Source organism: Coptis chinensis, chromosome 5 (genome assembly GCF_015680905.1).
Source record: "Coptis chinensis isolate HL-2020 chromosome 5, ASM1568090v1, whole genome shotgun sequence".
Classification (NCBI taxonomy): Eukaryota; Viridiplantae; Streptophyta; class Magnoliopsida; order Ranunculales; family Ranunculaceae; genus Coptis; species Coptis chinensis.
Window position 1 is genome coordinate 79,777,106 of NC_141460.1, and position 26,434 is coordinate 79,803,539.

The 26,434-nt window shown below is 34.7% G+C and overlaps 2 protein-coding genes across 8 annotated transcripts; one reads left to right on the forward strand and one right to left on the reverse strand.

Moving 5' to 3' along the window:
• Positions 1 to 280: 280 nt before the first annotated feature.
• On the reverse strand, positions 281 to 26,106 carry LOC147499148 (uncharacterized). Of its 7 annotated transcripts, XM_086560945.1 has the most exons (11): positions 25,958 to 26,094; positions 25,387 to 25,526; positions 25,165 to 25,245; positions 23,375 to 23,525; positions 23,020 to 23,145; positions 22,475 to 22,618; positions 22,294 to 22,410; positions 21,933 to 22,048; positions 21,700 to 21,846; positions 20,478 to 20,801; positions 15,941 to 16,280 (listed from the first exon to the last, which is right to left on the reverse strand). In XM_086560945.1, the coding sequence occupies exons 8-11, from the start codon at positions 22,041 to 22,043 to the stop codon at positions 16,167 to 16,169; spliced, it is 696 nt and encodes a 231-aa protein (XP_086417071.1). In that variant the 5' UTR covers positions 22,044 to 22,048; positions 22,294 to 22,410; positions 22,475 to 22,618; positions 23,020 to 23,145; positions 23,375 to 23,525; positions 25,165 to 25,245; positions 25,387 to 25,526; positions 25,958 to 26,094; the 3' UTR covers positions 15,941 to 16,166. The 7 variants fall into 7 exon arrangements, with proteins under 7 accessions (XP_086417076.1, XP_086417071.1, XP_086417072.1 ...); XM_086560946.1 differs by lacking the exon at positions 22,475 to 22,618 and having other exon boundaries at positions 25,958 to 26,106; XM_086560944.1 differs by adding an exon at positions 25,779 to 25,885 and having other exon boundaries at positions 22,294 to 23,145.
• Positions 8,531 to 15,730, forward strand: LOC147499149 (sodium/hydrogen exchanger 1-like). The gene is made up of 15 exons (XM_086560941.1): positions 8,531 to 8,847; positions 8,941 to 9,260; positions 9,343 to 9,461; positions 9,848 to 9,945; positions 10,288 to 10,347; positions 10,439 to 10,485; positions 10,568 to 10,762; positions 10,874 to 10,920; positions 11,355 to 11,421; positions 11,561 to 11,661; positions 12,509 to 12,610; positions 12,791 to 12,929; positions 13,010 to 13,072; positions 14,341 to 14,424; positions 15,001 to 15,730. Exons 2-15 carry the CDS (start codon positions 9,084 to 9,086, stop codon positions 15,346 to 15,348), a joined length of 1,647 nt encoding a protein of 548 aa, XP_086417067.1. The 5' UTR covers positions 8,531 to 8,847; positions 8,941 to 9,083; the 3' UTR covers positions 15,349 to 15,730.
• Positions 26,107 to 26,434: the final 328 nt, after the last annotated feature.

The window sequence follows — 26,434 nt, forward strand, 5'->3', positions numbered from 1 at the left end:
GCTAACCTAGGCTCTGATACTAAAATGTCACAGCCGAATTTCTAAACAATAACAAAGTGAATATTTGAAATAAAGAAAATCTCAAACATCACTAGGTTCACTTGTTTAAAAACCCAGACTATGACAGGGGATACTACACATACAAAACCCTAACAGCCATGTCATAAAAGAATCAACTTAAATAACAAAAATCCCAACAATTATCCAATTTTCTTTATTAAGATAACATCCTTCCAAATAAAACATCAAACAAACTCTCCAAATAAATTCCTCACTACCATGTTCTCATGCCATGAAAAAGATAAACTACGTTATTACATTCTTCCAACAAAGAATCAGACCTAAAAGAAAACTAACGGACCGCTCCAGGCACGAATCCCAATCACACGCCGCGGTTCCACTGCCTTCCACCTATGTTCCCAAGAACACACCCACGTTGCCAAAACAAAGCAAACATGGGTCAGCAAAATGGAATTTGCTGGTATGAGTAGACTAACTACATATAAACATTTCAAACTTTACTTATCCAACTAACACTTTAAATCTATCATAACCTAATCATTCTCAGCTTGGAAGACAGGTAGTTCCGTCATCTCAACCGGCATAGTTTCTTCCCAAGCAAAACTTCCATTTTATTAACTTCCATCTTACTACTCATTCTAATAACTCCTTTTTATATCTAAATAATTGAATTACACTTACCGATATCCGCCGCTGTATAAAGGTAGGACCGCGTCCCTGCACAAAATATTATTAAGTCCTACCCTCCTGCAAAAGAAAGTTAGAACTTGTATATAACAGATATAGATATCCTCTATGTATTCAAAAGTAAGCCCAAACACACTCTCATAATCAAATCAATTTCTCTTATCACTTAATCAATTACTTTTCTTATACACCCACCCTTTAGTACCTACTCCACGATTTGCACTCCACACATTTGCCAAATCACACATTCCCTCTGTGTGCCTCTCTCCCAATCGAATACCACAATATCATATCCATCTCTCGGGCTTTCATACACATATTTCACGACCTCTTTTGGGTACAAAACTCAGTCATTCATGGCATATTCAATGAATACCTTAGGTCATTCCCGCCACATTCAAGGAATACCTATCATATCACTAACGGGCCATTCATGGCACATTCAATGAATGCCCCGGGTCATTCCCGCCACATTCAAGGAATACCCAATCCTACATTCCCGTACACTCAAGGAATACAACTAACCCGTAGTTTTAATACCTTAGTTCCTCTTTAGGGCGCGTCTACTACAATCTGGTCATTCATGGCACATTTAATGAATACCCTTATATAACACTAACGGGCCATTTATGGCACATTCAATAAATGCCCACCTACATATGACATCATCAGTCATAAAACTCAATTTCAAAACTTGAGGCGTGGAGAGTTCTAAAAGGGTGCGGTAAGTTTTGTTTACGATTATTGTGCTTTTATTGCATAGATTATTTCGAGAACGTAGGAATATCTTGATTCAATTATTTTTTGGTTTACGCGTTATTAAATTCATGAATGTATAAGTGTCATAACGTTGTGTATCGTAAAAGACTGAAAAATCACAAAGCATAAAATACACGTACACAAGTATATTTAGAGAGGTCCTAGCCTAAGTCAAACATACTAATAGTCCTAGACTTATCCTAATAGAACGAATCATAATTTTAGGAAAAATTCAAATTTTCAACTCGGTCAAAGTCAACCCCCGTCAAAATCAAAGTCCACTCTCAATCAATCAAAAAAGTCCGAGTCCACTCGGTCAACAAATAATATTGGTCAACCTAGCCTAAACTCCAAAACCCAAAAGCCCAAAGCCAAAAGCCCATAGTCTAAAATTTAAAAAAACCAAACAAAACATATAGCCCACTCACGATTTGGCCCAAGCCCAAATCATGGTTCATTGTTCATCTCCTTCACTCTCTCATTCTCCAGCCACCACCGACCACCACAACAAACCACCACCGCCACCTATAACTAAAACAAACCCAGCGGTTTTCATCCCCACAAAAACCCCTACACACCTATCCTAACAATTCATGATTTCCTTATATCAAAAATGCGATATCACGCCATTAATGGTTTATTCAAGCTTCACTCACCCTCTCTCCAAAGACCCAATCAACCACCAACAATCCCCTCAACCCAACAACATAACCTCACAACAAAATCTAAACAAAAAACGAATCCAAACAAAACCAACCCAAACAATCAAAAAACGCTAGATCGGTTTGGTCACCATTGAAGCTCTTCCTGAGCTTCAACAAAGACACCCAATCCTCATCCCAACAAAGACCCTATTCAACCTCAACAATCACGATCAACTAACAGCCCCCACATAACCACAAGATAACAACAACAACATTTTAACATCCACTTTAACAGTTCATGACAATTAAACACCACCCCTCATTCAAACACAACCAACAATATATATGGGGGCGGTTTGGTTTCTAATGGCGACGCCATTAGCCATCGTGTCCGACTTCAACAGACTAAATGCTAGAAGTCGTCCTAATTTATCTACTGCATTGGTTCAAAATGGTATCTAACCCTTTAATAGAGTTGACAATATCGCAGGAGAAAAAACGTCATTACCGATATGCTTAATCGAAACTAATAAAAGAAATATAACATATTCTCGACTACTCACCGCTTTAAAACTCGAATGACCTCGAAAGCTTAAACCCGAAAGCCCGACGCTCTACTCATCGTCAGCTTAAACCCGACGATCTTTCTCGTTCCAAAACTTTTCAGTAAAACTCTCCTTTTTTTTTTTTCTCAACCTCTCGTTTTGTTTTTCCCTAAAAACTCTACGTGAGAAACCCCTATTTTCTAGTTTTTATTTAACTTCTCAAAAAATAAGGATAACTCTTATCTAGTTATTTACGGGCTTTTATCCATAACTACTGGATATCCTATCTCTATTTTATCTATTACATTATTATTATTATTATTATTATTAATATTTATATTTATTATAGGAAAAGCAATTAAAAGACGGGGTGTTATAGTAGTATAGTATATTTTTGGGTTTATAGGACCTTGTCTTTTAAATTTCAGCCAGGAAAAGTTATGATTTTAGAGGCATTAATAATTTCATGGCTTCAACACTGAGTTTGGCTAAATGGGGTAAGAAAAATACTTTAAATTGATTTTTTCATTTTGGGGAATGGAACATGAAGAAGACGACGAACCGAACCAGGAAGAAGAGGAGCATAGCTTGCAAGAACAAGAACATGCACTGAACAAGAAGATAAAATCATGACTTTTATTTTTTCTTTATGTATCATTTTTATTAATTTATTGATTATTCAACAACCATTGTTAATTTTATTTATTTATTTATTTATTTGGTAGAAACATATTTTAAATGATATAAGATATGTTTCTACCTAAAAAAATGATATGCCCACGCTCCAATTTAACAGTGTTTTATAGATATAGATGAGGAAAATGGGTCCAATCGTTTTATTAGGGGTGTGTTTCGGCCGGATCGGCACATATTTTTTTTGGAATTTTATTATTTTGTCCGAAATAGGAAATTCAGAAATTTTGACTAAATTCATAAAATTCGGCAATCAGATTTTTTCGGATGGAATTCGGATTTTCCGAATGAAAAATCAGATAATTCGGATAAAAATTGGAAATTATTTAAAATTCAAATATTTGATCCGATTTTTTTCGGAATTCTATTATTTTGTCCGAAATCGGAAATTCAGAAATTTTGACTAAATTCAGAAAATTCGGCAATCAAATTTTTTTGGATGAAATTCGGATTTTTTGGATGAAAAATCAGATAATTTAGATAAAAATTGGAAATTATTTAAAATTCAAATATTTTAATATTAAATCTATTTTATAACTTGTACAATAAATACTAATTCTAGGGTATTTAGTTTGTTTATACTATATATTGATTAATGCAAGTTAATCCACTATAAATTAGCAAAAAAAAAAAAATTGGATTATATTAAAACAATTTTAATTATATTAGAATTTTAGATATATTGTATGTAATTCCAAATAATAATTCGGTAAAATCGGATCAGATATGCATCGGTGGATTTGGATTGGAAAAAATTGGAAAATCGGAATTTAAAAAATCATCCGAAACCAATCCTAATTTAAATCGGATTTTCAACAATCAGACGAGTAATATTGATGCCGAATCCGAAATTTTTTTGGATCAGAATTCAAAAAATCATAATTTCATAAAAAAGCGGCACCATTAGGTTTTATAGATACATAATGAAAACCTCAACAAACTACTCCATTTCATCTCGAGCAAAATTCAAATAAATAAAAATAAATAAAGAAAATCATATTACTCTATTTATTCCATTTGACCTGGAGCCAAATGGAAAAATAAGTCATATTACTCCACTTTAACAATGCGCAATATTCTCATTTTATTCTAATATTTGACGTGCTAATGCCCTCGCACCCTATTGTATAAGTGTCATCGAGAATTATAATGATTTATAGGATTTTTTTTTTTTTTGGTAAATCTCTATGATTTTAATTAATATGATTCGGAGTCCCACTTTTTTTTTTTTTTTTTTTTGGTATTCAGTGATTCAATTATTTAAAATAATTTAAAAACCTATGCCATTTTTTAATTAATGATAAAAATAAATCAAAAATCCCAGAAAAAATCATACTATCTGTCCGCAAAGCGAAAAACACCGACGCCTCATATCAATAGTAGTTATCAATAGTAAAAAGGACATGATAGGGGAATAAGGGGATGGTATGTATACACTATCCGGAACATATAGTACTGTGCTAGTGTGCTTATCAATAAACTACAAAGAACTGAAACAAGTACTGGTATTCCAGATGTTGACTGATGAGAGTACGCTCAAGCATGGCTTCTGTCGTGTACCTATAAAGAAGATTTGTCTTTTTGGAAAAGTAAGAGGAATAGTTGTTCCATCACTTATGTACATTCTTTCATTTTGTTTTTATGCATATTAAATCTCCATTTTTTACAGCTCTCGTTCATCTGTAAAACCGTAAAAGATTGTAATTGTTTTGCAGACAGATAAAGAGTAGATAAATATGGCTATAGTTAGTATTAACTATTAAGGGTGGCCTAGTAGTAGTTTCTGAACTACTAATAATACTAACATTTACCTAAAAAATAATAATAATATTACCGATAAAAATAAAAAATGAACTACAAAACATTTCATGTTTGGCAAAGCGCGCAATTACTGCCTTGGCAATAGTCATAGACTTGAAGCAAACTGCTCAAGAAGCTGCACCAACTGCAATCCTCACTTGAGTAGTCGAATGTCATCTATGTGTAAATGTGTGATCCATATAGCTTTGTACCAACACCGTTATGTAATTGCAAATTTACAATAATGTCAAGAAGATCATTTTGGTAGTTATGGGGTAGATACGAGCTACAGTTTATCATCAAATTATTTGCCAAATTATGTTGCGACTTACCTATCAGTATGTAAGTCCAAACGCACAAGAAAATAAGAAAAACAAATAAGATCTGTTGTGGTGGGTTCTTGGGGGTACCAATACATAGTAGATGATTGGCTTAACCCCTGTTAGTAAGTTCGTGAATAATTTGCGTTTTAAACATGAAGTTTTGAAATCGAATTAAACAGAAATAATTCGACAATTATTTGGAAATAATTTAGCAATCAAAAGTATTAAACAACAGTTAACGTTCGGATTCGCACATAATTTATCTAAAAAATTTAGAATTTTCATAAAATTTCTATCTGTGATGATGATGTATGAATTTTGGATTTTTTTTTTTTTAAGAGAGGTTTATTTTAGTTAGAACACTTAATATAAATTATTTCCGATGGTTTTGACAAAAATTTTGTGAAATGAATGTGGTTTATATTTACAATTTTTTACCGAATTATTCAGAAATTATCGTTTAGACAAATATTTCTTGTATTGCGAATTTTTGACCAATTTTTTTAACAATTGTTTTAAAATTGAAATCAAATTATACCCAATTGATCCACTTTCCGAATAATACCCCGTCTCCAAACTTACTAAAACTATAACTATAACTATAACTATAACTATAACTATAACTAGGGGCTTAACAAATACTATTATGTAGTTTATCCAAATAGCCACATGTCTATAATTAGCTTAACGAATACTATTATGTAGTTTATCCAAATAACCACATGTCTATAATTGGTTTAACGAATGATATTATGTAGTTTATCCAAATAGCTAAATGTCTATAATTCGACAATAATACAAGAAGTCATAGATGGATATAAGGGGGTGCGTGTTGGGGTGGTCGCACCCCCTGAGATTAGAAAAGCTCAATTACTACATAACTAATTGCCTAGAAAAATCTTCCAACTATAATGAGTCGCACCTTCTAATTATTTTAGCAAACTTCCACTACCACACCTCCAAATTTTTCACGTGAGAATATAATCAACAAAAAAAAATAGTATGAAAAAATATTAATAAAAAAATATCCCAATAAACCAACGTTTTTTTTACTTATTTTTTTGCCCTTACAAAATTATAATTTATCATTTATTTTGAACCCAAAACTATTAAAGAGAGACATATGTGCCTTTGAATGTTTGATGATCGAGTTAATGAGACTAAAACAACTAACCAAATATCCAAAGTTCAACCGGTCAGTATAATTTTAATCACCTATAACAAACCTGTAACCTCTCTCTCATTTCTTTCACTCTTAATTCTTAAACAAGCATCATACTTTAACCTAAAAAAACAAAAAACAAAAAACAAAAAAAAAACAAATTCATAAATGACTTGTGGCGTAGCTTGTTGCATATTTGTCTTAATTATTTATAAAACTCGTTATTATTATCAATAAAATTTTCAGTTAAAAAAAAAACAAATCAATTTTTTACTTTCAATGTTAACCTTTTATAGTTTTCTCTACATGATAGTAAGGTTATATAGACTTATAATATTATATGAAGTTAACAATTTGTTGAATTGTTGTAAACTAGATTATATAGATATATATAGACATCAATATATAGTAGTATCAATTAATGACTTAAGTGCTTAAGTAGTTAACTTCATCAGGCCATATTAAATTCTTAGTAGTCAACGCACTCTAATTTTGTGAATTGAAATAAATATATAATTTTATTGATCTTTATTGTCTAGATTTTCTGACCAAAAAATAAAATAAAATAAAAAATAAAAATCACATACTTTTTTTTAGGTGGAGTGGGTGTGCACATAATCTCGCACACCCTAACTTAGAATACTAGCTCTGTCCCTATAAGAAATTGATGAATTTAGCATACTTAATTTATTTTTATTTTTTTTTTTTTTTTTTTTTTTTTTGTTTTGTAGTTTCTCGTGTTCGCCATGCCATCACATGATATCTAGATCGCTACCAATTTTAAAACGAAAAACAGAAAACATTAGGCTGCAATCAAAATTACTTGGACCCCTCCTTTTAATCTGATCAGTTGTATGCATGATCTTAAATCCAGTTGTGTGTTACTTATATCTTTGGGTTAAATACTTTTTACAATTTACATTATGCTATCAACTTGTAGATTTTTCAGATATGTCATTCAAAAAGAAATGTGGAAACAAACAACAATTTCTTACGTGTCCTGAAAATAATAATTACAGAAGATATACTATGCCCAACAAGATTATAGCTTGAAAAATATCTTCAGTACTTTTTTCAATTAGAGCTGGGATACCCGTTTCCAACCAATCCCACTATTTTATAAAGCTATTCAATCTTTTTAAAGTTGTTCCCAGATTTTCCCTTTCCTTTACCACTCTGCAATTTGCATCACATTGTTTGCTTTCAATGAGACAAGACTTAACTCAAAGAATCCATATATACCCGCTATTTTGTACATTTTTTTTTGGGTAATTTTTATCATTTAGTGGTGGTTCTTCTTTTGGCACATGTTTAACAATAACCACTTTTTCTCTAACATAATTCACGATATCTAATATCTGGCTGGCTATTTAAGGGTCCTTGCCAAAAATGATATAAATTGGTTGGACAATTGATGCCATGGTCGTTACATAACCATTTCATAAAACATTGACAGTTTAGCACACAATTTAAACAAGAAAAAAAAAAACTTTGGTACGAACTTTATCAACAATTTTGGCGTTTGGCAGTATATAGAAATAGAATGAAATCAAACAATCATTTTGGTTCCAACTCTAGCTAATTAAATTTCAAATAGTTTCTTTCACTGACTATAATTGACAAATGTGGATCATTTTCAAAATTTCATTACCAAAAAATGATTTCATGCCTTAACCCAAGTGACCCAACCCACAGAATCAGTTCACCTCCATCCAGAGGTTAAGGAGCAGAAGTTGAACATTTTTTTTTCTAGAGACGTCCATTTCCTACACTGCATTAAACTTAGTAAATGAAAAAAAAAAAAAAAAAAATAGTAACCACATAAATTCCTATAATTTGAACCAAAATTGGAGGGTGAAAAAGATAAATAAGGCAGACATAATGATAGACATCGACAGCCCAAAATCTATTATAAACTGCTTTTTGAAGGCACGTCTCTCTCTCTCTTGACTCTCTCTACTCTACACCACCTTAGCTTCCTTACTTAGCGCCCATTACACTTCTCTTTCTTTTCCACTTCCTTCTTTTTCCCGTTTCTATTTTCATCTTCCATATCTTTCTTTCTTTATTCCTTCTTCCAAACTTTCTCATTTCCTACTTACTTGATACAAAAGTTTACCATAACTACTCACTTTTACCTCTTTGAACATCTGATCTCTCATTTCTCATTGTTTTCAGCTCTTCAACTCACAAAACTCAACACCATTTGCATGGTAAGTGTTTTTTGTCCATGTTTGTATTTTTCACTTGTTTTATCTTGAAAGTTAATATTTGTTACTTTTTATGATCCGGGTATTTGTATTTAGGTGCAAAGGTTGATGAGAAGTTGAATTTGGAGCAAGTTGGTAATGATGGACAGTTCAGAAATATAGAAAGACATTTTTTTTTTTTTTTTTCGCATTTTTCGCTATTTTGTTGTTGTTAGTGTTTGATTGAGTTGTTGGTGAAGATGGGTTTTGAGGTAATACATTTATTGAGTAATAAGTTAGGGGCAGTAGCTGCTTCTGATCACTCAGCAGTTGTTTCAATTAATATATTTGTGGCGCTTTTATGTGCTTGTATTGTTATTGGTCATCTTCTTGAAGAAAATCAATGGATGAATGAATCCACTACTGCCATTGCCATTGTAAGTTCAAGTCAATATATTTTTCTTTTATTGAGTTTTAAGTATTGGATAGAATGTTTGAATTTGTGGTATTGATTTGTAGGGGTTGTGTACTGGAGTTATAATATTGTTGACTACTGGAGGATTGAGTTCGCATGTGTTCGTTTTCAGTGAAGATCTGTTCTTCATATATCTTCTTCCTCCTATTATTTTCAATGCAGGGTATGTTACTATTTTGACTAGTAGTTCATCGTTTTCGGTTATTAGGATATTTATGTGTGAAATTTTTAGCTAATTGTTTGTTTGAGGTTCTACAATGGTTTAAAGTTTTGATGATTGAAGTACAGTGTAGATTACCCATTAGATTCATATGAGACATTTAGGTCCTGGGAAGTAAAAGATATGGTCTTTGAGCGAATACGAAATTGAAAATGAGGCTTGCTAATTACTGGTACTGGAGCATTAATGAAGTTTGTCCCAGAAAATGTTTATAATCCCCTCTTCCTTAAATTATAGAATTTTTTTAGTGAAAAAATTTGAGCTTAGTTAAATAATTATTTGTATTTTAGAGCTAACCATTTCTATCTTGCCCCTTCTTCAAATGCCAGGTTCCAGGTTAAAAAGAAGCAGTTTTTCCGCAACTTTATGACAATCATGCTATTTGGTGCTATTGGGACATTGATATCCTTTGTCATCATTGCTACTGGTATATTTTCTTAGCTTTATGAAAATTACGTATTTATGAAGTGTTTTTGTATATTATTGTTCACAAAAGAATTCCATAAAAATCCAGAAGTCGGAGTTGTAACCATGGTCATGATATCTTAGTGTCCTCAATCATGATATTCCCGTAACAAATGAAGACTCTGGAATTCCTTCTATAAGTGAAAGTTATATGCTTGACATTGCTTTGCAAACAATCCCAGAAAGTTGCAAGTGTAGTAGTATCTCATTCATGATATGAGTGCTTGCAAAGCTATGGTTCATTAGTACCTAGCGCTAGTTTTCTTTGCTCTTTGTGATTTTTTTTTCAAATCTAAACCCACAGGTGCAAACCAGATTTTTAGTAGGATGAATATTGGTGACTTGGATCTGGGGGATTATCTTGGTACTCTTCGATAACACTCTCTTTTTGTTGCTTCCCAATTCTAAGATGTGACTTGTGTCCTTTTGATAATGCCTTTTCAACTTGCTTGCAGCAATTGGAGCTATCTTTTCCGCTACAGATTCTGTTTGCACCTTGCAGGTACTAAATGCCTTCTAGGTGGGCTATTGTTGTGAAGATGAAGTTACAACTCGATACAATTAACGGTCATGTGCTTGTACAGGTCCTTAATCAGGATGAGACACCTTTTCTTTACAGCCTGGTATTTGGGGAAGGTGTTGTTAACGATGCCACGTCAGTTGTGCTCTTTAACGCAATCCAGAACTTTGATCTCACTCACATCGATGTCTGGATTATATTACAGTTTGTTGGGAATTTCTTCTATTTATTTATCATAAGCACAGTGCTTGGAGTGTTTGTGAGTCTCTCTCTTTCTCTCTCTGTATGTGTGTGTAGTGTATGACAGTGAAAACTTGTAAATTGAGGTTTGAGTTTATATTCTTTAACATTTGCTCCCCATCTTTTGCAGGCTGGTCTACTTAGTGCATATATCATTAAAAAGTTGTATTTTGGCAGGTTGGTAAACTATGTTAGTCTCAAATTTCAATAACTGTTATATATCTTCCTTCATTACAAAACAGTTGCTGCTTGCTGGCCAATATAAAATATATTTAGTTGTGTTCCCTGTGTTTCTCCTTTTGGTAACCTGAAACAACTGAATATGATGTAAAAACAAAATCTGAATTACTCATGCTCTATACTGGAAAAACTGTGCACCAACCTAGCGGATCTCATGGTCCAAGGATCCATCGTGTTGGTGGTGCATCATATGGTCAACATGTAAGTAGTTTAAGTAGTGCATCCTTAAAGTTGGGCTTCACAACTTGTAAATTTGGAAATTGTTTTTTACGGAGGAACAACTTGTACTATAGCTACATAAGTAATATGTCGGGATAATTGTATTTCAATTTTCTGGACGTTACTAATGGTACTGTTCTCTTTACCTCAAGGCACTCTACTGATCGTGAGGTTGCACTTATGATGCTTATGGCTTACCTGTCATATATGCTAGCTGAAGTAAGTTGCTTTTCTTTTCTAATCGATTCCTGGGACACATCACAGAGTGTCATTCTTGTTTTTGTACTTCATTTGATTGGAAATGCCACATATTCAGTGCCCTAAAAGTTTAAGTTACATATCTTTGTTTGTTTTGCAGTTATTCGATCTAAGTGCTATCCTTACCGTGTTCTTTTGTGGAATTGTCATGTCTCACTACACCTGGCATAATGTGACAGAGAGTTCAAGAGTCACTACCAAGTATGTAGAATCTCCACTTCTATCTCCACAGAATACAATCAGAAAAATTGGTTTCTGTGTAGCAAATTCTGATAATTTTCCTCCGTTGATTTTTTCATGTGCTAATATGGTGTGCCAAGCATTTCCTGTATGTCCGTTTTACATATAAGTACATAATAAAGTTATAGGATATACTGAACTGGGCATGAACCTGATAATGTTGAATCTCTGGATATGACCTATTGACCTTCCGTATACAAATACCATGCTCCTGATGGTCACATCAATGGGCGTCATTACAACCTTAATATGCTCCTATGGCCCAAAGTTTGCACCATTTGAAGAACTCATCTTTTGCTGATAAACTTCAGAATATGTCAGCGGGCTTGGGCATTCTTGGGAACCCATTTACTGAACAATCTGTGTTGCTTGTGAAGCCTGCTTTTGGTGTTCCTTGTAACACACTAACACGCTGGCTAAATGAGAATGGTTTAAATTAATCAATATATGTTAAAAATGTACTATTGGATAAAAAGGTGTTACTTGCTAAGATTAGAACGTTTATAGTGAAGAACTTCCATTTCCATCAGGTGCACAGTAGCTCTTTCACATATGTAAAGTTTTCACCGAAATGGAATCTTATCCACATCCCTTGTTTTAGATCATTATACTGACACTGTGGTGATAGACCTCCCCTCCAAATATTCTAAGTATCTAAACTACTCATTGTTCCTGTTGTATGCTTAACATGAACTAAGTTATTCTACTATGCATCCAGGCAATATTCTTTATGTTCTTTGGCTTATGTCTTTCTCTAAATTATGGTTGTTTCTTATTTAACCATTTTTTTCAAAATATATTATTGCAGGCACGCTTTTGCCACATTGTCATTCATGGCCGAGATATTTATCTTTCTTTATGTTGGTATGGATGCTTTGGACATTGAAAAGTGGAAATTTGTTAGCACAAGGTCTGTTTTGTCGACTTCAAGCCACGGATGATTATAGTTAATTTTGCTCTAAGTTCCATATAGAAAACATTGTAAGGAAAGGACCACCACCAGTTATTGTAGACAATACGTCACACCATCACAAACACACTGTTTTTGTTTACTTGGATAAGCTAAAACCATGATTTTTCCTTTTTGCAGTCCTGGGAAATCAGTGGGCATAAGTTCTATTCTGCTAGGTCTGGTTCTGGTTGGACGAGCAGCTTTTGTTTTTCCTCTATCATATCTATCTAACTTCAGAAAGAAGACCCCAAATGAAAAAATCAGCTTGAAGCAGCAGGTAAGAGTTTTGCCCATGAGGCTATTAATTTTGTCTTCAGAACCAACTGATACTGATGGCTCCAACACTTTGTATGGCAGGTTACTATATGGTGGGCTGGCCTGATGCGTGGTGCTGTATCAGTTGCACTTGCATATAATCAGGTAAATTACTATAGTATTATGGGAACTAATTTGACTTTAGTCTGATGGAGATCTTCAAAGTTCCACTTGATTCTTATGCACTTATTTGGCTCTGCCTTTTCATGAAGAATGACCCTGACTGAAATATTTACTAGGACCTTCTGTGTAAAATGCATTTATGATAGTTAAGTCATCAATGCGTGGGAAGTTTGTTGTGATGATGACTTCAAGACAGTCAATATCATGTCCAGTAACCATACAGCAAGATGTGTTTGGTTAGGTTGATGCAGTATCTTGTTTGTGTGTTTATATGTGCATGTGGATGTGTGTGCATGTAACGTGTAAAGTGTCATCATAACTAATAGTAGAGTATTCTTTTGTGTACTCCAACTGTATGATCAGGATATCTAGGCGAAGCCAAAGAACATTTATCTTATGGTTACAAAACAGGTGGTGGATAAGTGACGGCTGTGATTTATACTTGGGTTTAAATCTAAAGGCCGAAAATAAAAATTTACTCATTAGTAACTCAGTAATTAACTAAGTAAAACCTATGCTGTCAAGGCGACGCCTGGGTGCTGCTTGGGCAGCCTTTCACCTGCCCCCATCACCTTCCCATCAGCAGTGGCGCCACCCAGGCGTCCCCCTTTTGTTAGGAGGGGTGTTTTAAAAGTGATAAAAACCGTTTTTGTGTTTTTTTTTAGTTTTGATTCCTCACTCCAGCACTCCAAATTCAACTTTTTTTTCCCGTCAACCTTCGTAATGTAATGTGAAAGCTATACAAAGTCTGGATGAATTATCCATGCGTAAGTTAATAATACTTAAAGTTTATGAAGTATACCTTATTACTTGAAAGAAGAGTATATTCATAATGCTCTAGAAACTGCACGAAATGATGTGGTATATGTTAATGACTTACTGTAGAAGTGTAGAACGTAGGATTTTTTTTCTGTTTTTTGGGTCAAACTGTTGGTTGACTGGTCAAAGGTGCAGCCCAGGCGGCGCTTAGGTGGGTTGATACTGGTCTGCCGCCCTGCCCCTCCTTGCGCCTTTGACAGCATAGAGTAAAATCCACGAACATACGTGGACTGCTTCTCTAAAATAGAGCTTTATATCAAACATGACATTTAACAAGCAGAGAATTCATATATGTTGAACCAAGAATTGCATATTCCATGTGTCTGGTATTTTATGTTTTGCTTAGTGTGTTTTAAGTTGTACACGCCAATTTCTCCTAGCATTACATGTTTCATTGTTGGACCTCAATGAGAATGTTGACTTATTTGCAGTTTACGAGGTCGGGGCATACTCAACTCCCTGGAAATGCTATTATGATCACTAGCACAATTACAGTTGTCCTTTTCAGCACTGTGGTAAGACATCACATGCTTTTGATGAATTTTTTAGTAGGGAGTTTTGTAGTTTTATCTAGACCAGTATCAACTGTTCTTGACATCAACCTACTGAAACGAAATTCCTCAAGTTGTATATTTGTTCAACCTATCGTTTGAGTCATTAGGTTGTCATCACCTTTTGTACCCAGATCCTTCCTCCAAAAAAAGGAATATATATCATCATATAAAGTTTTGATGTTACGAAACAACAACCGATCCTTACATCTGGCTTTGGGATTCCTACTGTAGTTAGTTATTATTGGACAGCTGTACCTGCAGAGTTTGTGTCACAGTAACTTTTACCAGGCATAAGGAGCTGTGAGAATTACTCACATCCAATTTGATTGTGTAAATAATTTTGTTTTGATGGACAAGTGTATTGTGCCTCCAGTGAGGATGCTACCGGTGGTTTGCCTGGATTGTTTTATCCAGGATAGAGTTCTAAATCCAGAGCTAACCTGCAATGAGTGTCTTTTCAAGAATCATTGCAACTTCAAGTTTTTGACAAACATGTTAATTATGTTGCTGTTGACGTGGAGCTCATTTTTCTGGCAGGTGTTTGGCATGATGACTAAACCTATCGTAAGGCTCATGCTCAATCCACCCAAATACTTCAATAGCATGATGTCTTCAGAGCCATCAAGTCCAAAATCCTTTATTGTTCCCCTTCTAGAGAATGAGCAGGAATCTGAAGCCGACTTTAGCCACAGTGTTCCCCGTCCTACAAGCCTTCGCATGCTCCTTGCAACTTCATCTCGTAGTGTTCATCATTACTGGCGTAAATTTGATGATGCATTCATGCGCCCTGTGTTTGGAGGCAGAGGCTTTGTCCCATTTGTTCCTGGCTCACCTACAGAGCAGAGTGTCCATCTACCTCGCTCACCTGAACAGAGTGTCTGTTAATCTCGCTAAGTGGATGGCCAAGAAATGATTAGAATGCTAGGTTTCAAGTTTGAAGATTGGGCTTGTGTTCTTTCTGGTTCCCTACAATGTATATGAGATTTTCGTGTGAAAGGCAATATAGTGTGTATGCAATCAGAGCCTGTAGTTATCTTATTTTCTTGTAGAGATGTGGGTTGTTCATCGGAGTCCATTTGCCACAATTTTCTCTTGGTACAGTGTGTGTGTATAATGGGAATGTAATTTTTCATCTTTGCATTCCTTCATCATCGATTTCTGATGTTGATAGAAGTGAAAATGTAGAGAGTTACTTGTTTGCTGAGATTGAGGATTGATTGAACTTGATAGAATGTTATGCCCCAAAACAATTTTTCATTGTGGAAAAGTTTGTGTCCGATCATTGAAATTGATTTCTCCCCTATTCTTGCTGTTGGTAAATTTGTTTGGTATAAAAAGGAGATGAGACCAGTAAGACGATTGCTTCACAAAATTTAACTCGTTTTAAGTTTCAGTTTCGCAAGTAAAGTTGGATTTTCTCCAACAAACTAATTCCTAGAATGAATGAAAAAGCAGCCGACACTAATTGGAGTGCGACTTGAGAAACACATCCATTTCTTCATTTTGTAGAAAGATACCGGCTATATTCATACACGCTATAGTCTTGTGAATCAGCAAAATACTATCAGTTCCTATATCAAATTTCATCTTAAGAAATTAACATTTTTTTGCCCCCTATATTCTAAGCATCACAGTATGACAACCCGCAAGTGGTTAAAGACATGGGGCTAGCTCTAGTTTAAGCTTTATTACTCGTCTGCTCCTCAACAACAAAACGTGTATCCAAGTGCGACGCCAATAAGTGCGGCCATACAGACAAATAGAAAGGGGAAACCAACTTGATCCCTTCTTGCACCATTCTTTCTTCTTAACACAGCCTGCAAAAAACAAGGGGGCAGTTAAAAAAGAAATATTATAAGGGATCAATGAAAACTTACCCATATTTGTCTTCACCTACCTGAATTTCTATGTCAGTTTGAGAACAGTAAAAGTTTAGGCTTTTCATAAACACATAAAGAAGAAAAAAGGAAACATTATCAGGAAGCATTTGGTATCTCATAAATCAAAGAGGGATAGGATTCTAACAATATACAAGAAAAGAAAACGCATTAAAGCCATGTTTGATGGCGGGAGGATTTTCTCAAAAGATTGGATTTAAAATCATGGGGCCATTGACATTTGCAAAATCATCCCTTTTAGGAATTATCTGCCCATTATCACTGCAGCAGCTCAATTCAGGAAAACAAAAATCAGTACCCCTTGCTTTAAATAAGTATAAAAAGCAGTACACCTCATCTCCCTGTAGAACCAAGATTATATGTCAACGAGTAAAGCATTTTTAACCAGTCAAAGTGGACACAAACAGAAATTTGTTTCTCCAAAAGCTTGCAACAATAATTTGAGGGAATACAGCTTCAAATTTAACTCTATTCACTGGGATGATCTCCATGGTTCATCACATCTCCAAGGAAAATCCTCCAAAGTCAGCCTTAAAGAGTCTCATTGCCTCCTTACCAGAAATGTTTTGTGGGGTTAGTGCTACTTTCTATTTAAAATCGAACAAAATATTACTTAGGCAGAACTTCAGGAAATGCTGACAAATTACCCCATAGATATTGAACGATCCTAAAAACCCAAGAAATGGAGTCAAAAAGCATTTCTAACATGACAACAAACTGCTATCAGGCTATCAGCTACGTTCAGTTTAATCTTTTCCCATTATACCCTATATGTATAATGTTTCCTTCTTCAGAGAACAGCCATAGTGACCATTCCCATCATGTTTTTGTGTCCACACACACGAGATGTATGTCAACAACGTATCAAAGATCATAGAAATCATAAGATGACAAGTAAGGGCTAAACTTCAAATATGGGTGTATGTGTGAGAAACAGGGGGGGAAGGGATGCAGAAATGGCAGACTGAATGATTATAAGGCTTACCAACTGTTGTTGTAATATCTGCCTCTCTACATTGGTTGTACTTCTCTCTTCTCTTAGCATACTAATGGTACTCTCAGTGTCACAACCCGAATTTCTAAACAATTACAAAGTAAATATTTGAAATATAAATATCTCAAACATCACTAGGTTCACTTGTTTAAAAACCCAGACTATGACGGGGAGATACTACACATACAAACCCTAACAGCCATGTCATAAAAGAATCAACTTAAATTAAAAATAATCCCAATAATTATCCGCCATTGCTTTATTAAGATATCATCCGTCCAAATAAAACATCAAACAAACTCTCAAAATAAAATTCCTCACTACCATGTTCTCATGCCATGCAAAAGGTAAACTACGTTATTACATCCTTCCAATAAGAATCAGACCTAAAAGAAAACTAACGGATTGCTCCAGGCACGAATCCCAATCACACGTTCGGGTTCCATCGCCTTTCCACCTATGTTCCTAAGAACACACCCACGCTACAAAACAAAGCAAACATGGGTGGGTCAAAAATGGAATGGAATTTTTGGTATGAGTAGTAGACTAACCACATATAAACATTTAAAATCTTTTCTTATCCAACTAACACTTTAACTCTATCATAATCTAATCATTCTCAGCTGGGAATAAAGGTAGTTCCGTCATCTCAACCGGCATAGTTTTTTCCCAAGCAAAACTTCCATTATATTAACTCATTTTAATAACTCGTTTTAATATCTAAATACTTGAATTAATACTTACCAATATCCATTCTTTGATAAGGGTAGGACCCGGCGTCCTGCTGTTCAAAATATTATTAAGTCCTACCCTCGTCAAAAAAAGTTAGAACTTGTATATAACATATGTAGATATCATATATGTATTCAAAAGTAAACCCAACCACGCTCGCATAATCAAATCAATTTCTCTTATCAATTAATCAATTACTTTTCTTATACACCTACCCTTTAGTACCTACTTCACGATTTGCACTCCACACACATTTGCCAAATCACACATTCCTGTGTGCCTCTCTCCCAATCGAATACCACAATATCATAGCCACCTCACGGGCTTTCATACACATATTTCACGGTCTCTTTTGGGCAAAAAAACTCGGTCATTCATAGCATATTCAATGAATACCTTAGGTCATTCCCGCCACATTCAAGGAATACCTATCATATCACTAATCCGGCCATTCATGGCACATTCAATGAATGCCCTGGGTCATTTCTGCCACATTCAAGGAATACCCAATCCTACATTCCCGTACACTCAAGGAATACAACTAACCTGCAAGGCGAATACCTTAGTTCCTCTTTAGGGCAGTCCAAACAGTCTGGTCATTCATGACACATTCAATGAATACCCGGGTCATTCATGGCACATTCAATAAATACCCTTATATAACGCTAACGGACCATTTATGGCACATTCAATAAATGTCCACCTAACATATGACATCATCAGTCATAAAACTAAATTCCAAAACTTGAGGCGTGGAGAGTTCTAAAAGGGTGCGGTAAGTTTTGTTTACGCATTATTGAACTTTATTGCATATATTATTTCAGAGAACGAAGGAATATCTTGATTCAAATATTTTTGGTTTACACGTTATTAATTTCATGGATGTATAAGTGTCATAACGTTGTGTATCGTAAAAGACTGAAAAAAAACACAAAGCAGTAAATACACGTACACAAGTATATTTATAAAGGTCTTAGTTTAAGTCAAATATGCTAATAGTCCTAGACTTATCCTAATAGACCGAATCATAATTTTAGGAAAAAGTCAAATTTTGGGTCAACTGGTCAAAGTCAACAGTCAACTCTGGTCAACAGTCAACATTGGTCAACCCGGCCTAAACTCCTCTAACCCAAAAGCCCAAAGCCTAAGGCCCATAGTCTAAACTTAAGTCAAAAATAAAAATCTAAAGTTTAACACACAAGCCCAACCCACGATTTGGCCCAAGCCCAAATTTGAATTTCACTGTTCATCTCCTTCCTCACAAAACCTCCACCAGCGCCTCCACCACCGATGCAGCCACCACCGGCCATCTATAACTAAAAAGAACCCAGTGGTTTTCATCCTTTTTCAAACCCCTACACACCTATCCTAACAATTCATGATTCCACCATACTGCAAAAATCCAAAACCGACGCCATTAACAACCTTTGGAGCTTCGACAGCTCCTCTACAACTCCCAAACACCACCGAAACCACCAACCTATCAGTCACCATCTCCAATTCAAACAACAACCCATATCAACCCGACATACATTAACACTTCAACCCAAAACCCAATAAAAATCGGCTTACCCAAACTCCAACAGTAACAAGCTTATACCAAACGTATATAACTAATTAAATTTGATTCAAAAACATCTTTTTATTACATAGGTTTGTTTACACAGTACCAGCATCGAAGTCGATCACGATCTTCGCAGACTAAGTCGAACAAGATATAGAATAAATAAGCGGTAATAACAATAACAAGAATAATTGAACAGAAAATAATTAGCAGATTATAAGATATCAGACATTAAAGTTTTTAAACAGACTTAAAAATATTGGTTCAGTGAAAGATGAAAATATCTACTCACTGTTTATAAAAACCGAACAAATGAAAAACCCGAAAGATCAAGTCGATAACTGCTTGAAAGGACGCGATCTTCCTCGTTCAAAACCCTTTCTTCTTTCAGTAAAACTCCCTTTTTTTTTTCTAAAACTCTCGCTGGTTTTTTTTTTTCCAAAACTCTCCGTGAGAAAACTCTATTTTCTAGTTCTAAAAAAAAACCTCCCCGAAAAACAAGGGTTAAAACTTATCTACTTACTTACGGGCTTTTATCCGTAACTGCTGGATATCCTATCTCTGTTTTATCTATTTCATTATTATTATTATTATTATTATTATTATTATTATTATTATCTTTAATATTATTAGGAAAAATAAAATAAAAGACGGGGTGTTATACTCAGCCTGCAAAAATAAAAATAAATGGTAACCTCCCTTAGCATATATTCTAAGGAGACACATCAATGAAAGTATAAAGACAGCTAATTTTGATAACACGTCAAATCAGTATGGATCACACTATGATATTCGAAGCATTATATTCCAAAACTAAATTACTCACCCCAATTAGTTTTGCTTCTAACTCCTTCAGCTTTGACTTCAATTCCTCCACACCTTTAGCTAGTTCCAATTCCTTCACGTTCTTTGTTGATTTCAACTCCACGTCCTTGTCTACCTTCAACTCCTCCATATCTTTTGCTAGCTTGAACTCTGCACCATTAGTTTGTTTTATATCCTCTAGAGTCATGGCTGGTTTCAACTCTTTCACATCCTCTGCTAGTTTAAAGTCCACATTCATAGTTTGTTTCAACACTTCCATGTCCTTGGCTGGGTTTAATGCCTCTGCATCCTTAGATACGTTAAAATGCTCCTCTTCTTTGGGTACCTGAAATGAAGAAGGAAGAATCCCTTAAGGTCTAACTGGGAGTAATGAACAAGTTTGCCACAAAGCCATAAAATATAGGTCTTGCATTATATATCATGTTCAAGCCATCCTCACCCTGTGTTTAGCTAGCAGAAAGAACTAGTTTGACAAAAATAAAATAAAATAAAGGGATTTCACACAGATTTTCTATAGATGGTGTCACAAATGATCTTCTAAAAGCATCAGGCTTCAGAAGTTGTATAGGTCAAAAAGAAAATAATTAACACAATTATATATTAAAAAAAAGGTGTAAGTATCAGGAAAAGCAGCTCCCCAAAAATATTAACCATTTAATTACAGTTTTGATTAGAAAATAACTAAGTTACATCGTTACGGATACATCCGACATGGCTACGAAGTGTCTGACACGGCAAAATATCAAAATTGAGGTAAACCACATACAATATGTCTCCACGTGTATCCGACACAGATTATTTTTTAAATATGGCGTGTCCATGTAACATAGGAAGATAATATTCAGCAACCCTTCTCAGACCTCTATTATTGGTATAAAACTGCAATTCTTATAACTCTCAGCAGGTATGTCTTCGTTTTTCTTTTCTTTTTTCTTTTTTGATGTTCAGACCTTGGCCCATTATGGTGACTGCACTGATGGTTGATGAGATTCATTAAGGGTAAATTGGACGAGAAAAAGTATTGGAGATAATAATTTTTGCTTCACTTCGATCCTGCCAATGCATTCAGTATTCCATTGCAACTTTAACCTTGTACAGGAGAAAGTGTCAAATGCAATCCGTACTGATTGCACCTTTAACCTTATAAGTTGTAATATTTGAAAGCATCAAAGGAGTCCAATATTATTCCTTTCTCTACTATTAGCAAGAAAAAAAAAAGTTACCTTATTAAGTGGGGGATGGTTCTCAACTCCATCCAACACTTGATCGCTCAAGGTTGAAGCTTCATTATGCTCTTTCAAAGCTCCATTGATAGGAAGGACTACTTTTAACTTGTTCTCATCAATGTATCTGCGACTATCTTTGGCAAACTGCCCAACAAAACCACATGAAACCATTGTTAAAAAAAATATAACATCAACCAACCCATATCTGAATCACAACTACAAACACTTACCATGTCAGGTGTAATGTCCTCTTCTGTCGTCCCATACGAGACAATTGTGCCTTGAATTAAAAATTTATCTTTGCATTGCAAATCAGTTGGAGCAACTTTTTGAGCTTGCATGGTAACTAGATCAAAACCAAAAACCTTAGTAAGTTTCGATAAGTCACCTATTTATGATATATACAGAGAATAAAATCGGACAGGACATCATGAAATATAACAGAATGAAAGATTAGTGTCCTCGTCTCCTTGAAATTACATAACCATAAGGATACGTGGACATACTGTTCAACTTTTTATATTTTCCTCAACAAAATATTGCAATTTTACAGTGAATTGAGGATAATAACTGATACATAATAATACATACCTGTAAAATCACATGTTGATTTGGCCGCACACAGTACTTCTCTAGTTCTTTGGAGAAGTAGTTTTAACTTTTAACCTCCCGTCAATATCCATTAGCATTTCCAGACTCAAATAATTCCTTTTAAAGCAATTACTAATAAGTAAAAAGTAAGAGTAAAAAAAAAATCTCTCAAATTACATACCGAAATTTCAGCAGCAGAATTTGTCAATTGAAGACCAGTCGTGAAGAAAACTTGATTTAATGTTGGGTTTTAGGGGGTGAAAATTTTTATTCCTGGAAAGAGACGTAGTTGAGAATAAGAAGAAGATGAAACAAATAAGGATTCCTGGAAGAAGTAGTCCATCACAGTTAGCTGAAAAGGAAGATATAATATAGTAGATAAATCAAAATATTACTTATCGTTTGCTATATTCCAAGCCTCCTGTCTAAACTTTTGGTAGCAAGGTAGTTTGACATAAACTTGTGAGAATGCATGACAAATAAACCCCGTCTTTCTGTTCAAATCTTGCTTCAAGTCCAAATATTAGAGAAAACATAATAAAAACACTATTCAGTTACTCTGAAAAGCCACGTGAAGACCAAATGTCATTTGAATTTTAGTCGACATATATCGCTTCCAAAACAAATGAAAATTATGCACAAAAAAGGATATTTAGTGGAAAAAATTAGGTAGACTTGAGCACGAGCATACGATCAATGAATAAAACAGAAAGGCTTCAGACTAACCTTTGATGAATTATCAAAATGCTCAATAGGTAGACTCTATCTTCAACATTCCATTCTATTGAAAACCAAGATAATATGCCACACTTTTCTAGGGATTTCTTCCGCCCGACACAGCTTGCACCCACTCTGTACAAGTTATTAAAAAAAAAATGTATCTCACGAACTCAGCTAAATTTAGCTCAGAGGAGAAATCTACTATTACTGAACAAGAAAGTTTGCAAAAAACAGAAACGAAATGGAAGTATAAAGATACAGAGGTTCACATTAAAGCGGGCAAACGACTTCATGCAGTAAAAGCGATGAAAAAGAACCTGGCCCATGGCCGTTACAGCTTGAGGTAATTCAAGTAAAATACCACTTTCTTAAATGAGATCGCCATAAAGCATAAGAGTTGTCTTGGTATCTATCTCATCTTGCCCAGAAGGTAAGTTCTTTAACGGCTCATCTGTACGCATCTAGCACCATGTAAATCATCGTCAAAGAAGTCTCGATGGACCATTGAACAACTGAAAAAGCAAAGAGGGAAGATTAAAGTGTTGGTGAGTACATTATCAAGAGTTATGTAGCCAACTATAGCTAGAAGTATCCTTGAAAAAACCCAATCATTAGAGAAGTAACAGATGATAAAGACAACTATCCTCTAGTCGGGGATAGCCGGACGTGTTGGCACGTGCATTAGGGGGCAGCACAGGGACGAGGGGGAGGTACCATGACATCATGCCTTCATACCAAATAATCTTGCTCTAGACCAAGACTTATTGTAGTCCATATTTCACTTTAATTAATATGACAAATTCAGTCCTCCATTTTCGAAGTCTGAGCAACTGAAACCAGATTATTCCACTAGAAACTTTCACTTGTTCCTTATACTCAGAGTTCAGACTTTTGAGGCATATTTTCCATAAGCAGAATTCACCTAGTTCTGGTACAAGTTTGTCCTTTTATAAAAAAAGTTCCCATTACAGAGCTAGCCAGTGCTACCACATATTTAGTAAAAACAATAAAAGGAGATCTGAATTCCATTACCACAAGTCCACAATGAGTATTAACAATATTACATTTAAATTTATAATATTGGTGCTGCAATGATTAAAATGAAAACAAGTTTGTTTAAAATTCTCAAAATATATCTGAATCATTATTTTCCATAAATTGGGGAGATAAAATGTAGACTACTAGAAAGAAATTTCTAAATAATCCGCACATAAAATTCAAACATGTAGAAATAATGTTTTGACTAGTATTATACAATTATGCTATTATTTAACAAAACTTCAAACACATAGAAATAACGCGAGACGAGCTAGAGTGCGCAGTAATCAACTACTTTTAATAATCTTGTGTTGGAATCTCTATGAGTATTTCGAAATACTAGTGTGTGTGCAAAGTGGAGGAGATGAACTAAGTGTGTTCTCTCCACTTTAGTGCATTGTGGATAGTCCCACATTCGTTAACCACCACTAGCAAGTGAGGTATATGAGGAATTCCTCTACCATAAGGGCGTGCCTTTAGGGGCCATGCGCACCGCACCGAGCCGCGTCGTGTCGGGCTTGGGCTTACTGGCTAGTGGGGTAGTGGCTACCAAAGACAGACCTTCACCCCACACGAAAGTCCTATACAACATCTTGTGTGTCAGAATGAATGGGACAATTTTTACAAGCATGTCTCTCTTGGTCAAATAACCCATTTCACGACCTAGGAAATAAACCAAAGGTAATACTGTCCCTTATACAACCCATTCATGGGTTAGTGTTTATGTTTGGTTCCTATTTTTGAGCCCAAGCAGAATGAATGGGACAATTTAAATAAGAAAAGGACATGTCTCTCTTGGTCAAATAACCCAAAATGAAAAGTTTCTCAAAGCAAAACCCACCGTTTTCACGACCTTTTGAAGATACAAAATAAACCAAAGGTTGCTACTAAATTTATGTAATATTTCTTTGTAAATTTCTTTCAAGAAAATAGAAATATATATGTGGTTGTTTTGGTATATTAATTTGGGAGTTTGATTAACAATCTGCTTTTAAGATTGTAATTGGTTTTCTCTATTGGGTTTTCTATTTTCTAGAATGATTATTTTGTGTGTTTCGATTAGAATACTAAAAGAAGGCAAGAACCAAACAACTTGTGTTATTGATCATCTACAAGATTAAAATGTCGCAGCATAAGTTGTTATCTCCTTAACAGCCTTAATGCTGCCATCTCTAGTTTGCTGAGGTCAACCTTCTGTAGAAGAGTGACACAAGTGCACTTAATTATGAAGAACCATGCTAATTTTGCTTGAAAAGCAGAACTTTGTTCCATACTATTTTATTTAGTTCAGGAAATAAAAATGAAAGATGCAAAGGCAAGCTTATGTTCACATACAGTGGCAGAATGAGCAGCTGAAACAGATCCCTTAGACTGTGAATCGCAGGAGAGAGACTGGCTGAGAGCCTTCTGAGACGATCCAACAAATTTATGCGACCGCGGCCTTGTTCTATGGGATTTTTGGATGTCATCAGATGCTGCAAAAAAAAAAAGAATTTAACTTTAGGATAGAAGATAAAGAATACAACTTCAACATTAAAAAAACCAACCAAAAAAGAAGACTACAACAGAAAATTTGTATATATTTTACAAAAGAATTGCCACTCTTGAGAAAGAGTTCATGAGAAACCAAAAAGTTAAAAGTCCATGCACGTACACAACCATGATAGAACGGAGAGTGTGTTCAATAGCAAAGTAATCATAAGAAAGAAGCATTAATCCAGACTTACGAAATTAACTGGCTTTTAGCCGACCAATTGTCCAAAGCAAAACCATTCTGCGGGAAGATCTCATATATAAACTGCTATATTGGTTGCACTGATCCCTTGAGAGGGGCCTACCATACCAACATATTTCATAACTACCGACGGAGAACATAATATTGTAACGATGAGTTAATCAAACTCACCCATTCCATTGCATGTGCTCGCATTGAAGTTCATCATCATCCTCACAGCCAGTTGGCGCTTCAATCACACTCAGGGCATTTCTTTGTAGCTTTACTTCTATGCCATTGCCAAGCAGGTGCCCAACTAGCAAAGTTGGTAAAACTGAGGAGATTATGTGGACACCCACCGAAAAAAAACATGTTAGAAGGGCTGAACAGTAAAAGATCAACAAAATTAACTTATGGGCGAGTTTATTTCAATTCACAAAACTAGAACTAAAGTGAGTTGACTACTAAATTGAACTAGTTTTCGAACCCGTTTTACAAACGGGTGTCATTATATTAAATTATTCTAACAAAAATTAACAACTATGCATAGTTATGAGATATGAAAATTATAACAATCACTCATTCAAATTTCTTGCACCACTCTATAAAAAGAAATTACCAAATCTTGATAAAATCTATCGACTTATTTTTGTTGTTAGGTTTAATAAT